The sequence below is a fragment of the Podarcis bocagei genome (genome assembly GCF_964188305.1).
Source record: "Podarcis bocagei genome assembly, chromosome: 3".
NCBI classification, from domain to species: Eukaryota; Metazoa; Chordata; class Lepidosauria; order Squamata; family Lacertidae; genus Podarcis; species Podarcis bocagei.
The window spans coordinates 59,420,584-59,436,169 of NC_138127.1; the positions used below are offsets into that span (position 1 = coordinate 59,420,584).

General features: G+C 39.9%; 1 protein-coding gene across 17 annotated transcripts in view; it reads left to right on the top strand.

Moving 5' to 3' along the window:
- Positions 1-15,586, top strand: part of AFDN (afadin, adherens junction formation factor) — a 90,070-nt gene that overhangs the window by 35,506 nt on the left and 38,978 nt on the right. For 13 of the 17 annotated variants that reach the window (XM_081188166.1, XM_081188177.1, XM_081188178.1 and 10 more), the window contains exons 9-14: positions 274-318; positions 7,926-8,020; positions 9,226-9,485; positions 11,504-11,573; positions 12,500-12,612; positions 14,568-14,629. In XM_081188166.1, coding sequence (XP_081044292.1) covers positions 274-318; positions 7,926-8,020; positions 9,226-9,485; positions 11,504-11,573; positions 12,500-12,612; positions 14,568-14,629 — 645 coding nt within the window. The remainder of the gene's footprint in view (positions 1-273; positions 319-7,925; positions 8,021-9,225; positions 9,486-11,503; positions 11,574-12,499; positions 12,613-14,567; positions 14,630-15,586) is intronic. The other 4 variants (XM_081188167.1, XM_081188170.1, XM_081188174.1 and 1 more) reach the window with 1 other exon arrangement.

The window sequence follows — 15,586 nt, forward strand, 5'->3', positions numbered from 1 at the left end:
TTTTTCTGTGCTTTCTTCTAGCAGCTTGCTGCCAACTACTTAACAATCGTATTAATCCATCCACAACACCAATGTCTCTATATTCTGTGCAGTATTTAAAGTTGAAAGCGTTAAAAGCACTTCATCCTTTTAAATTGAGTAAGTGTTGTTGGCTTACAGTTTCACTCTTTCCTATCTTTTCTTTTCTCTGCCCTCCTCCGCATGTTCTGCATGGTATCTGTTCTGCTGATGCTGCCTTCACCTGGGTCCTGTGCATGTGTTTTCTAATCCCAGGGAGAAGGAATCACTTTGCCTACTTCAACTATCACACTTATGAAGGTAATGCTGTTATTTAATACTGTTCTTTCTCACTAGTCACTAAAATCTGTGCTCGCAAAAAAGGCTTTTGTCAGTTTTGAAAACGGATCTTGCATTTTTCTTCCTTAATGAACAGAAGCTCAGATCTAACCTTATTTCTAGTCTATATCTTCAGGTGTGGAGGAAAGGAATAATTCAAAGTTAAGCTTTTTAAAAATCCCTAGTATGCTCTAAACAATATCATCTGGGGGCCACATATATCAGTATTAGTACTTATGTAAAATTTGGGTACTCGTATATCTAGTAAGGCCATGTGGTGAGGGTTTGGGATCACACATCTAAGTTCAATTTCTACATGCACATGTACCATCCACTGAGATAACTGACAGTTTATAATCTGAGACTGGATAGCGTGGGCTGGATTCAGCTTCCAGGAAGCTGCCTTCTCCCAAATAGATGGATGAGCATTGTTAAAAATCCTCTGATCAAGGTTATACACATGTAGCAGCCCACTACAGCATATTCATGCAGTTGGCTTGTGGCCAATAACTTGAACAATATGCTTTACATTTCTAATTGCAATTAGAAACCTCTTTCACAAATCAGAAGATGACATTGTTTTTCTTTGACTACCTAGAGTTTTAGTTTGAACAAGCAGCAGTATATGTGTGTCTGTAGAGAATGAACACGATTTCTTTTGTAACAGCTGTTAATGAAAAATGTTTATGAATCCTTTGTTTCCCAGTTATGTTGGTAGCTAATCTGTTTTTGTTTTTTGCAAAAGAGAAACAGTGGTAATATACTTAGTTAAACATGGTGTTTGAAATATAGTAGTGTTGCATCTTCTTCTGAAATACCACCCATTTCTGTAAGTTGGCTGCCAGCTGCAGTGTTTTCATAAACTTGTTCTGTGGGCGGGGGGGGGGGGCGGGCGGGGAGAGAATGTATTTGTGTACCAGCAGAAAATGTAAACTCTTAGGCTTAATCTCAGTTAAAGCAGCAGACTGTTTTCTTGCTGCTACTAAGGTATTCAATCCATTATGAAGCATACTTAATGCCTGTTCTGTCAATTCTTGCTTTTTTAAACCACTTTTAAAATAATGCATGAATCCTTTTTGGTGGTACAGGAAAAGCCCTAAAGCTCTTGAGTTCTCTTAAGTAGGTCACATAATTTTATATACATCTTTATAATGTGGAATTGTCAAGAGTTGTCTGTAGTTTCCAAGATGTCATTGCATTGGCAGTTCTATTAAGCTTTAATTCATGAGTGGGCAATTTACACCCCCCAACCCCATATCGTTGGGCTCCCAGCTCACATTGGTTCCAACCAGCATGTCACAAGTTTCCCCGGCCCTTATTTAGGTCATCTGTTCATAAGTAAAAATAAGAAAGTTACTGATAGTTCTCAGTTATTGTTGAGCTAGTAAAGAGCTTGCAGTAGATAATTCCTCTTCAGATCAGTTGTCAGGGCTATAACAGTTGTTACTTCTGGAGAGAAGGCTGATTTCTGGCTCAGCTTTTGTCCAGGAAGCAGGGCTGCTGCTATTCCTTAGCCTCTGTCTGGGAGCACAGCCTACTTTTCAAATTTTATTTATTAACAACATTTGTAGCCATAATATAAAGCCTTCAGGGAGGCTTTACAATAAATAAGTAATAAAAAATTAAATGAAAAATAAAAGGAACCTGAATATAAGGAAAAAGAAACTTGTCAGAACCCCAAAGTTAGAAATGCAGATTTAAAAACTGAGAGGGCCAGTGTATATAAAGGCCTAGGTGAACAGAGGTCTTTACCTGGTGTCAAAAAACCATAAGGATGGCACCAAGTGGATGTTCCTGGGAAGGCTGTTGGATAGAGAATGAGTGACAAAGAGGAACCACGATGGTAAGTGACTCTAGATCTTGTAACGCTCATCTTGTTGAGCATAGGGATGGGCTTCCCACGGCTAGACCTGCAGGATTGCTGGAGATAATAATTGGGTGCAGACAAACACATGGTCATGGTGAAGGAAATGCTCTGCTTCAATTTCATTGCGTTAATAAAGTAGATTGTAGTGCTTATTGAAAATGCAAGGCCTGCAGAAGAGGGAGCTTTTAGCTACTTCTAATGCCATCATCTAGCCTTTTTTTAAAAAGTAGAATGGCCAGAGGTGATGTGCTAGTGTATGGGAGGTATGCCTCTCCCATGTCCCTCTCTAGTTTCCACTTTACTGGCTGTGCTGGGGGAAGGGGTGTATGCTTGTATGTTCAGGTTGCTGAGGAGAGGTGCATCTGCTGTGTGAACAGGTCAGCCTGTGTTGCCATCTGTTATAGGGCTGGTAGCAGGTATCTGCATGGTTGGACATTGCTTAAGGTCCACATCCCAGCAGAATGCCCACTGGCAAGAGTCTCCTGGACCTGCTCCTTCTCTTCACCACTGCACCCTGCTTATTCAGCTGCTGCTTGCTTTTCTGCACAGTGCAGACTGAGGTCTTCTCTATTAAGACAGTTATTGTTAACTTTTACCTTTCTCCATGGTTTTAGTGGTGCTGTAGAACCTCATGGTCTATAGAGGTTCTACTGGGTTCACAGATCTTTGGAAGGGCCTCAACAAACTAGCTAGAGTGACAGATTCATCTGTGGATCTGCTACATGAATTTATCTATTCCTCTTTTAAAGCCATCCATGTTGGTGACAATCACTACCTCCTGGAGGAACAAGTATCATAGTTTGACTATCTGCTGCATGAAGAAATGCTTTTTAATCTGTCCTGAGTCTTCCACCATTCAGCTTGTTTAGATGTTAGACTCATAGAATTGTCAAGTTGGAAGGGACCCTGAGGATCATCTAGTCCAACCCCCTGCAATGCAGAAACATGCAGCTGTCCCATACGGGGATCGAACCTGCCACCTTGGCATTACCAGCACCAACTGAGCTATCCATGAGTTCTAGTATTACAAGAGGAGAAAAACTTTTCTCCATCCACTTTCTCAGTGCCATGCATTCTTTTTGTTTTTTCCCCCATCTGTGATTCTTTTACCCCACTCCCTCCCTTCCAGACTTGCTATTCCATGCTTCCATATATTTTCTCTCTATGCTGGCAGACAGGTTCACCATATTGCAGTGAAATGAGGTGGTGGTTGTTTTGCCGGGGGCGGGGGGGGGCGGGCAGGACACTCTGAAATTTCACTTGAAACAATTTCACTGATTTAAATTGATGGAGAGCCAATTTAGCATGATTAATTTAGTACAAACAACTTTAATAATTAAAAAGCCATGTTAATATTTTGTGTCACTTACATATCTGAAGAGTTTTCCTAATAGCTAAGAGTAGTTTAGCTGTTAAGTTTAAACAAATGCAAAGCTTTGGTTGAATGTTATTTGTACCTGAATACAAGTAAATAATTTAAGGCCTCTCAGTTCATTAGCATACTCTTCCCTTATGTTATTTACCTTTTTAAGGGGGAAAATGGAGGTCCAGAAAGCTGTTAACGTACTAATCTTATCCTACCTGAAGAGTTGTGTGCACAAATATATGTACTTCTTATAAAAAGACATTTTTTAAAAAAATAAAAGTTAATTGTAACCTTTTTTGTATTTGAATAGCACTGTGTCAATCCCAGTTGGGCAATTTGACTTATGTTGTAATCATTCATTATGCTTCTAATTAATTTTATGCAGCAGTGCATTTCTAAAATTGGAGCATTACTGTGGCAAAATATAGCACTTCGCTGTTTAGAAGCTCTTTTCCAAAGAGTGTTGTGTAACAACACATCATAGGAATGGCTTTGTTTTTCTATACAGCATAATCTGGGGTAACCAACATGGTGCCTGCCAGATATTGTTGGACTACAGTTCTTATCAACCCAGGTCAGCATGACCAGTGGTCAGGTGGAGGACACAATGTTAGCTACCCCTTTTGTAATCTTATGCCTGTCTGTTCTGGAGCAAGTCCTACTATTTTCTATAGGAGTAAATGTTTGTTTGTTTATTTTTTGTAATAAATTTATACTCTGCCTTTCACAAAAATTTCCTCACAAGGTGGGAAGTGTATATAGACTGAGCAACATACAACTGCAACATATAAGCACATAATTTAAAACATTTAAGTTAAAAGCAACAAATAACATCACAATAGCCAGCACATTGAAGCAGCAATCAGCCCAGTAAGACCCTGCAATGCAGTATACAATGGTTCCTTGGTACTCAAATGGCTTGGCTCCCGAACAAATCAGCTCCTGAAAGCTGCAAACCCAGAAGTAAGTGCTCCGGTTTGCAAACATTTTTCAGAAGCCAAATGTCCAACGCAGCTACCGTGGCGTTGTTTTTCTGACGTCTTCGATGTTGTGTTGCGAACCCTCTGTATTATTTTGGCATTTGGTGCTGGGGCTGCAGTGGGAAGGTGGAATGTGAAATGTGCAAAACAACAACAACCCTCCCTTTTTCCACTCTAATGATTAAATACACAGCTGGAAGAATGATTCACACACCCGGCCGTCACCTAACTAGGAACTGCCTATTGAGGGATGATGAGGACCATAGCATGAACGAACCCTTCTCCCCACTTAGTCTGTTTCTTCAGTGTAAATTGTCCTTCGCCCTCATTTGCCTCAGGAAAGTTATCATGAGCACAAATAGCAGTTATGGGGTGACTTTCATGGGTGAGGAAAAGTATGGAGAAAGGAGAGATAAACCTCCCCTTTTTCCTGTCCTGTGTCTCCAACCAGATCAGGTTGTCATTCGTTGCTGTTTTTAAACAACATTTTCTTATTACATTCTCTCCTTTTAAAAAATCTCCTGCCACCAGCTGTCTCTGTTCCAGCTCCTCAGTTTGTTGTCTTTTGGTTTGCTCTTCCCTCAAACAATTGCATAGCACACCACAAGCTGACAGCAGATAAAAGCTTATTATAGCCCAGCTAAATGATTTAAAAATAAATTTTCCCATCTCTCATTTTCCTTCCTGTTTCTGTCATCCCTTCACCACCAAGACCTTGTGCAATAGCTTTTGAAAGCCTGGCACATGACCCCTGGCCTGAACATTATAGGTAGCATTCAACTAAGTTTTACTCAAAGTAGACCTGTTGAAATTACCGGACAAACTCATGGACATTGATTTCAATGGGTCAATTCTGAGTAAAACTTAGTTTAATAGCACCCTTATACAGTAAGGGAGCAGGGTACATCCGGCATGTGCTACATGATAGCACAGTTATATTTGAAACCTTTTAAAAAACGGAATTGTCTCCTTTGGTTCCCGCCCCTCATTCTTTTTGTACTAGTACATACCTTGGGATTGGTCCAAGCATGCTGTTATTTCCCTCTTATTGCTCAGTGAGCCTATTTTGGCTATAATGATGTTGGTGCACTGGGACTGACTAATTCAGCATTAGAAGGAACAATGCTCCCTAGTCTTGCTGTTGCTCTTATAAGTAGAAATCCTACACACACACACGCGCGCACACACACACACACACACACACACACACACACTGCCCTTCCTCCAAGTACCTAAAGTGTGGTGTACATAAAATGATATTGAGCTACCTTTTATATAATCAGGTTAAACGTGTTTGTTTCTCTTAAGGGAAATTCAGCATTTTTTATATTAAAAGTTCTGCTTTTAATGTAGGTTTTATCCGGGCAGATCTTTGTGATCTCTCCACTGCCTCCTGTGACTGCTTAATTAGTACATATTGTTGCTTATGCTTATGTATTGAATGCAGTGAGAGCGAGAAGGCTGCTTAATAACTGAAACAAAGACTCATGTTGAGGCAGCTACTTGTGTAAGTGCTGCAGCAAGAATAGATCAACATAAGAGCATCTTAATATTACTTCCCTAAACTGGAATTGATCCGGGTTGTTCTTAATGAATACTGCTTTACTATGTAACTATATGGTTGGTGTGAATGTTCAGTGGAATCCAGTGCATGCTCAGTTGGGGAAAAGGAATTCAACATGTATGGAAAAATGCTACATCAGGGGTGGGGCACCTCTGGCCCACAGTAGCATTTGGAACACCATGCTGTTTTCACCCAACCGTCAGCTGGGATCACTGGTGGTGTCAGGCAGTGGGTGGAAGGACAGGATTTAATCTTGTATTGGCTGCACAGCATAGAGAGAAGTAAAGTATTTCTGCACAGCATATTTATCCCTTTTTCAAGGGCTTTCAGACACTGCCCCCCACCAGTTTGAGCTTCAAATGGGCATAGAGGGTGTTAAAAGCAGTGCCTTTTGCAAACAATGGCTACTTGCGCACAGGCAATGCTTTCAAAAGACAGCTTTCTTTTGAAATCATTGCCTGCACATGGGATTTCTAACTTTCACAAAGGGCTCTCTCTTTCTCTCATGAGCGCTCTCTCTCTCTCTCTCTCTCTCTCTCTCTCTCTCTCTCTCTCTCTCACACACACACACACACACACAGATGTTTGAGCTCTGTCAAACAGGAGCATAGGGGTTGTTAGAAAGCCGCTTGCAAACAGCAGCAGGGCTTTCAAATCTTGCTGTGCTAGCTTTGAAGTCCCAGCAATCCTGATTTTAAAGCCCAGTGTCAGTTGATTGCCCACCTGTCAAATTTGGCCTGCCAGGGGGGTAAGGAGATAAGGATCTGGCCTGTTGTGTCACTAGAAGCACCCCTCTGCTACATTTCTTTTCACCTGTACCAATAGCCTCAAAATACTTCTGACAGTCTCTCAGGATAATTGATCCATGAATTACACTTTTAGATATGTGAACAATTCTCCCCAGCAGCAAAGTTCGGAGGTGTGGTGCACATCATCACTACTTATATGCAGTTAGTGTGAGAATGAGAAACCATGAACAGTAATTTATTAAAATGTGAAGAATATTTTTTTTAAAAAAGAAAATCCACTAAATGGAATATTTTATTTGTTTATTTATGATATTTCTAACTTGCCCTTTATCCATAGATCCTAAGGAAGGGAAATATGCACATCAGCAGCTACTGAAAGATAAAATCAGGGATAATTTAGTGCACAAACCCAGTGTTTCTTTTTTGGCGCAGTGGGAGGTAGCCCTTCTTAAAACATTATGTTTGCACTCTTTAAATTGTATGTATGTACATTTGTGCATTCTATACTGCCCTTCATTCAAAAATCACAAGGCAGTTTATACAAATTGGAAATTGTGGTAAGGAAAACAATTGGATTCTATTATACCAACTTATACTCAGGGTAGGCATGTTGAAACCAACTGAAGTCCATTGATTTAAATGTTATACTCCAAGCATCACTTAATTTGAGACAACCAGGTAATGATATCTAGTTCAGAGTAGACCAGTTGAAATAAAGGGATTTAACTTAACTTGATTGATTTCGTTGTGTCTACTTTAAGTGTGACTTAGTTGGATGTCATCCAGTATATTTAATGTTTCTTCTTGTATTATCTCAAATTTTCCAGTGCTAGTATGTCTTTATATGTTTATAGTGTTAGTTATTTGAAGAACTCCTGGATTTATGTATAATAACATAAACATAATTACTGAAATAAATACTATTTTAAAGCTTAATTGAAATATGCTTTGGAATTCCAGCAATGGTATTTTGTTATGCAATGTCCTTGTGTATATTCAATTTTTTAAAAATTTACATGCTTTAATTACTTTTGCAAACAAAATAACTTGTTCTTACTTGCAGATGGCTCTGACTCAAGAGATAAACCAAAGCTCTATCGTCTGCAGTTAAGTGTGACAGAAGTTGGTACAGAAAAATTTGATGACAACTCTATACAGGTAGGAAACATTTATTGAGTCAAGAAAGAGAGTTTGGTTTATACAAGCTGCAGTCTCCCATATTTGGATCAGACAAAAAAATTGGTTTATTGTTAAGAGCAACTTTAGATCCTCCCCTCTAGGGGGGGAAGGAGAGTTCACAATCCTAAAGCCATTGGAACCATGAGCATAGCCTGGGGAGCAGGGAGGGGCAGTTGCCCCCCATCAATAAACATCAATAAAAATACATAGCAAACTGAGGTTCTGCACCCCCCCCCCAAACAAAAGGTCTGTACCCCCTAATAAAAATCCTGGCTACCCCCATGAATTTGCAACATGTTATCATTGCAACAACCCATCATTTGTTTTGACATTGAATTGTGCTGAAACCTTTTTTGTGACCATGGGAAGAGGAATGATATACTTTCCAGACATTCAGAACCTAGACAGTTAGTTGATCTGGGTGGTTGATTGTATCCAGTTGCTTGTATTCATTGTTAGTCTCACTCAAAGTACATACAGGCAATGGCTAATTTATGTGTGACGACCTGGAAGTAGCCAGAAAAGGAGGTGTGCCATGGGCAGAACTGGGTGCAGAGGGCTTATGCTCATTCTTCCAAAGCACGGGTTTCAGGAATGTAACTGCCATACAATTGGTCGTTGCTTGTGCTCCCATTTAAATTACTGGACATGACTACGTTAGATTTCAATGGGATCTGTTCTGAGCATGTTACTTCTGATACAGCCCAATATTTTTTAATGCTACTGGTCAACCCTTTCTATCATAACCACTTAGCTTCATGTTCATGTGTACTGAAAAATATTAATAAAGTGGGAACCAGGAAAAATATAATTAAAAAGGCTTCAGTTTTTAAAGTTGTAAACGTATGTGTGTTGACTAGCACGGATGCTGAATGGTATTGTATTATTCTACAAGATAACATAGTTATTCTTCAATTAATATTGCTATTACCCAATCATTATACTCATCACCTTACATGCATTCACAGATGGCAGCTTTTGGTGGTTTCTGAAAGATATGTGATCCCATTGCTCATGGTACATTTTGAGGAAACTGATGCTGAACTAATGCAATTAATATTGCAAAAAAGTACTTTGCTTATTTAAACCAAAACACCTATGTACATATTAGCATAGGGTTGTTTTTTTAAAAAAAAACCTGGTATCAGTTTTGCTACTTCTAAATTTTGGTTATTTATTTTCAGTTGTTTGGTCCAGGAATTCAGCCTCATCATTGTGACCTCACTAATATGGATGGAGTTGTTACAGTTACCCCAAGAAGCATTGATGCCGAGACTTATGTAGAAGGTCAGCGGATCTCAGAGACCACTATGCTGCAAAGTGGTATGAAGGTTCAGTTTGGGACCTCTCATGTATTTAAATTTGTGGATCCCATTCAAGATCACATTCCTAAAGGACGTCTAGATGCAGGACACATGGTGAAAAGTTCACGACTCAAAGCTGGGTAAATCACCATTTTCAAGCAATAATCCCAAACTCAGAAAATTATTTAAGATGGTGATGGCATAGCAATGTTTCATTTTTCAAGTGGCAACCCTGATAAGAATAATACAATTATCTTCTTACTAATGTTTAATACTCTTGCTCCATCTTGTGAAATCTTTTGGAATTTCCAGTTGCTTAATTCATACTTAAAACTAATGTTGTGTTGTAGAGTTCCATTAATAAAAGAGCAAAGTCAACATAGCTAAAGGCACCATTCTATACTATAATAAATTTATAAATGGTATAATTTTATAAAACTAAGGATACTTGGAAGAAAATGCTGCACACCTTTCATGTTGCATGCATTTAATTGTATTCTTTATATGTCATGAGGTAAGGCATGATGAAAATCACAGTGGTCCCTGAACTGTAGTAACATGAAGAAACAAGTCTTGGACTATCTTTGTATTTGAGAGAGAGGGGGGGAGTGTGAGAGTTTTGTTTATAACATTTCTACACTGCCTTTCCATAAAATGACCATGAGAGCCAACAATAAGTACAACAAATAAAATAATGGCAAGATTATCAATGAGCAGAACAGATCAAAATGTGGAAGTTTTGAAGTAACTTCCTAAATTTCTTTTAGTGACCTTTCTATAGTGTCATTTCTATAGCGGCTCCTGCCAACCTAGCAGTTCGAAAGCACGTCAGAAGTGCAAGTACCGACCGTATTTTTCGCACCATAGGACGCACTTTTTCCCTCCTAAAAAGCAAGGGAAAATGTGTGTGCGTCCTATGGAACGAATGCAGGGGGGAGGCAGGCGGGGAAAGCCCTCAAGAGCCACACACAAGCTCCGTGCGCTCTTGCAGGCTTTTCCACAGGAGGGAGAAGGGACTGACTGGCGGCATCAGTCCCTTCTCCCACCTCCCAGAAAAGCCAGGAGAAGCCGCGATCTCTTTAAAGGGGTTGCACGGCTTCTGCGGGCTTTTGCGAGAGGTGAGGGAATCCCCCCACCTCCCAGAAAAGCCAGGAGAAGCCGTGCAGCCCTTTTAAAGTGTGTGCGGCTTCTGCCGGTTTTGCAGGAGGTGAGGGAATCCCCCCACCTCCCAGGAAAGCCAGGAGAAGCCGTGCAGCCCTTTTAAAGTGTGTGCGGCTTCTGCCGGTTTTGCAGGAGGTGAGCGAATCCCCCCCACCTCCCAGGAAAGCCAGGAGAAGCCGTGCAGCCCTTTTAAAGTGTGTGCGGCTTCTGCCGGTTTTGCGGGAGGTGAGGGGATGGATTCTGCTCACTGCCTTGGCTTGATCCATAGCTGCGCGCAACCCCTCCGCCAAGGAGAGGCTGCACGGGGCTAAAGGGGAAGCCAAAACAGTGAGCAGAATCCATCCCGCTCGCTGCCTTGGCTTGATCCATAGCTGCGCGCAACCCCTCCGCCAAGGGGAGGCTGCACGGGGCTAAAGGGGAAGGCAAAACAGTGAGTGGAATCCATCCCGCTCGCTGCCTTGGCTTGTTCCATAGCTGCACGCAACCCCTCCGGCAGGGAGAGGTTGTGTGCAGCCTGTACGCTGCTCTTTGGGGCTGGGGGGGGAATATTTTTTTTCTTGAATCCCCCCCTAAAAACTGGGTGCGCCCTATGGTCCGGTGCGCCCTATGGTGCGAAAAATATGGTAGATAAATAGGTACCGCTCCGTCGGGAAGGTAAACGGTGTTTCCGTGCGCTGCTCTGGTTCGCCAGAAGTGGCTTAGTCATGCTGGCCACATAACCCGGAAGCTGTATGCTGGCTCCCTCGGCCAATAAAGCGAGATGAGTGCCGCAACCCCAGAGTCGGTCACGACTGGACTTAATGGTCAGGGGTCCCTTTACCTTTACCTATAGTGTCATTCTTTGAAAATGAGATAAAATCTTTCTGTGTGTAAACATAATGTATATTTGCAGCTAGTAACGAATTCCAGAAGTGATTAGTCGAAACATTGTTGTGCTGTGTTTCTGGATATTATATGTTGCTAATAATTAGTTCTTGAATGTATGTTGTCTTTTTAGAGCTGTACAGGAAACTACATTTGATTTGGAAGGAGATGTCCATAGTGGAACAGGATTGCCTGCAAGCAAGGTAACAAATTGTCACCAGACCTAGAAATGTGCTAAGTCATTTTACAACTGATAATTTAAATACGTTTTAGTAATATATACTGAAAATCTGGCCATGAAGTCAATCAGTAAGCTTTCTTTAAAGAGTAGTAAGCCTCTACTCTTTGAAAGAAAGCTTACTGACTGACTTCATGGCCAGATTTTTAGTATATATTACTAAAACGTATTTAGGGCTTCATGACCCCATGGACCAGAGCACACCAGGCACTTCTGTCTTCCACTGCCTCCGGCAGTTTGGTCAAACTCATGCTGGTAGCTTCGAGAACACTGTCCAACCATCTCGTCCTCTGATGTCCCCTCCTCCTTGTGTTATCATAGTTTTATTTTATATGAACAAGCCTCAGCCGTTCATATTTCCTCCTTTTTCTTTCCTCTTTGGATGTATATATACAAGAGAAGGAGATTGAAAGCTTCTGATGGGATATTATGACACTTCCCTGTGACATCCAAACTTGGAACTGTGGTCAGTTTAAACTATGGAGAGTCAGAACTAGGCAGGATCAGAACAAGGTTTCATAACTTCATTAATCATAACTTACCAAACCACATTTCCCTAGGTTTAGCCATCATAGGAAGTTTTGCTTAATTTAAAGTATGGTTTCTCATTCTATATGAACTTTGCTTAGGTCTTGTAAAACAAAGCATTTTTTAACTGAAAACCAACCTTTTCCGATAGTTTTATCAAGGAACCTCTTTATTGAATTTCTGTACCTTTCAAAGTAGTAGTGGATCACTGTCCTGGAGTGCACTGTGGGAACTCACTTCTCACATGAATAGAGAGTACACCCTAAATGTGTCCAACATTAACTTATAGTTGCAGAGAAAGGGTGGGCAAGGCAAATCTCTGATATGTTTTGTGATAAATGCTTCTGATCTTGTGTGGAACAGAGTACCAACAGATTGGACAGTGACAGAATGTCGGCATCCAGCACAGCTGAACGTGGCATGGTCAAGCCCATGATCAGAATAGAACAGCAGGATTACCACAGGCAGGATGGCAGGTACCAAATAACGTTTTTCAATTTATAAGGTTGATATGGGCAGACTGTATATTTTGATAATCAACTTCATTTTACCACAAAAGCAGGACAGAATATGGTAGGATGTATATGTAAGATGTAGAATTGTGTGATTGTTTTTTTTAATGGCAAAATACTTGATTTCGAAGGATTCCATGGGTGTTGGTTTTTTTGTATAAAGCAACACATGGTTCATTTCATTTTTAGCAAAAGAGCATTAAAATATGTATAAATATCAGGCTGTCTGGCAAATCTTTAGACGCAGGTGTGGTAATAGGACAATGTAACTTTTCGGAAACAAGTGGGCCTTTTGCATTATTTGGATTGGGGAAAGCCTTTTTACTTTCAGAACTACATTTGCATTAGCATTACATGTTTTGAATACTGTACTGTATTAGGTTTCAAACCACTTCAGGAATTTCTCATGTAAAAGAGATAGCAAAACAAGAATCACAATTTCATAGTCCTGCCAATAGTCATGATTCAGATTGTGTTCAAATTTAATGTGAAATCTGTCTGAGCTAAGGCAGTCATTATATTGCTTTAAAAGTGGAGGGGGGAGGAGTTGTGCAATTCAGACATATATTTAAGTGTAACTGGCAGCAGAATAGCTGGGGAAGCCATTGCCATATTAAATTATGGTCAAAAGAGGGAATGAAGGCAGATCTAATTAAATGTTCCCAAGTACAAATTTAACTGAGTTGAAAGAGGTTAGTGAGCAGAGACCATGATGATAAACGTCTTGCTGCATCTATTTTCAAATGGGCATTTTCAGGTTGTCAGTTTCTTATGCAATGTCAAGAGAAATATATGCTTATTTCCGATTTAAATTCAGTACATATTTTGAAATGGCTGGCAATAGCCTTGTGTTACTGGAGAAAATGGGGAAACCTTTACTGGTAATGGAAAAGTGTGACCACATAAGGTTTCAAGTTGCAGGGTAGTACTGTTGGATTGATTTTTTAAAAATAGTAATTTTTATTAGTTTTCAATTACAATTCAATAATAGCCTCATTATAACAATACCAGTTTATAACACAATTAATAATACCAATCATTTGAATACCGAATTATAAAATTTAGATGATGTGGCCTCCCGCATGCTAGGATTGATGGCTTGATTATTTGCTTTATTTCTGTGTTCCAAAATCTTATTAATCTCCATTACATTCCAGTCATCATAATAATCCCTTATACAACAACTGCAATATTAATAACTTCTGTTCGTGTGGAGCTGTTGGATTGATTTTTTTAAAATGGCTTGCCCTCCAGTCAGTAGGCCCATAGTGTATGTCACTTCCGTAACAGACACATACTTCATTTTGTAACCAGAGACTCTCTGGTTTACACATTTGAAAGTGATAACGGGCTGTTTAAAGTATAAAACCACAGTTAATTTTCCCTGTCACTTTATGTCACATTAGTTCACATATTAAGCTATTAGTCATTCATTAAGTGACCTACTTGCATATGACCCAGCCTTCCAGGTCTCATAAAAACATAGTTTTCAAAATGGTTGTATCTATTACATTGTAGTAGCACCTGTGGATTTAGTGTGGTGCTAGTAAGCTAACCTCTCGTTCTTCTTTTATGTAGCCTCATGCAGGGGTCTGTGTGTGTAACATGAGCTGTTTACAGCAGCTGACAGGCTGCCTTGTGCACTGCAAATTCATTAAAATTTCATATTCATCTATAATGCAGACCTTCAGTTCATGATCTATCTTGTTAATGATCAAGTAGAACTTGAGAGTGAATCTAACAAGAGGGGAGAATCAATATCTCCCCGCCCCCCAGTACTGTATTTTTCAGTTCATGTGAACAAAAATGGTGTATAAAGTCCCAGAAGCGAAGCCTTTGGAAAAGTCTGTATCTTTTGATAGTGGAATTAATTTTCACTCTTTAAACTGGACTTTTAAAGATCTGCTTTCTGTCTGTAGACCTCAGGACGCACATGGACCTGAATTGATATTACCTGCAAGCATTGAATTCAGGGAAAGCTGTAAGTATTAACATTTCAAACAAAATCTGGTTAGGTGTGACAATTTTTTATTAACAGTTTTTATTTCATTCTTATAGATAACTTCAAATACGCAAGCAGTTTGAAAAGTTACAGTGGTCACATTTTCCCCTCAGTCCCAGTCATACTCCTTACAAAAGCCAGTGAAATGCTACAAAGTGTAATAGTTGTTAAAGGTTATAGCTATCAATCCTATTCCTTTCCCATGGGACCACAAAGTAGAAGTAAGAGATGAAGGCAGAAATAGAAGCAGCTCTTGCGCTAAATAAAGGCACCGGTTTTATCAAGAATTTTAAACTACTTTGGAAGTTTAACTACTTAGGTTTTACTAAGTGAACTTGTAAACTACTTAGGTTTTACTAAAATCAACCGGTATATAAATTTTGTTGAAAATAATAATTTTAAAAAATCGAGAGAGAAAAAATCCTAATGTTGCATATTTGCAGAGCCATTTGTCGGAAGGTTCCTTTGTGCACCTTCAAAATATTTCTACACCCTCCCCCAAAGGTCACAAGAATCACTCCCAGGTATTTTTCTAAGTTCAGATAAGTCACACTTTCTTTGGCATAAAGAGCTCAACCTATTAAAAAGTTAGCCTCATGCAAATAACTATACTGTAGTGGTCCGTTTTCTTCAGTGGCCTGCTCTGCAAATTAGAGCAACATCTGGCCACTCTACACTTTGCAGTAGGCCAGTGTGTTCTATATGGACTGTCCTGCAAGACAATTTAAGATATTCAACTGGTCCAAAATATAGCAGCCAGATTACTGGTTGGGGTTCATATAACCCCTGTTTTGAAATAGCTGCACTAGTTGCCAGTTTGTTTCCAAACCCAGTTCAAGGTGTTCACATTGCAGTTTAAAGCAATAAACAACTTAGGCCCCAAGTATCTGCAAAACCATCTTCAGAGGTCTTTGGATATGCAGAGAGAGCTCTCAG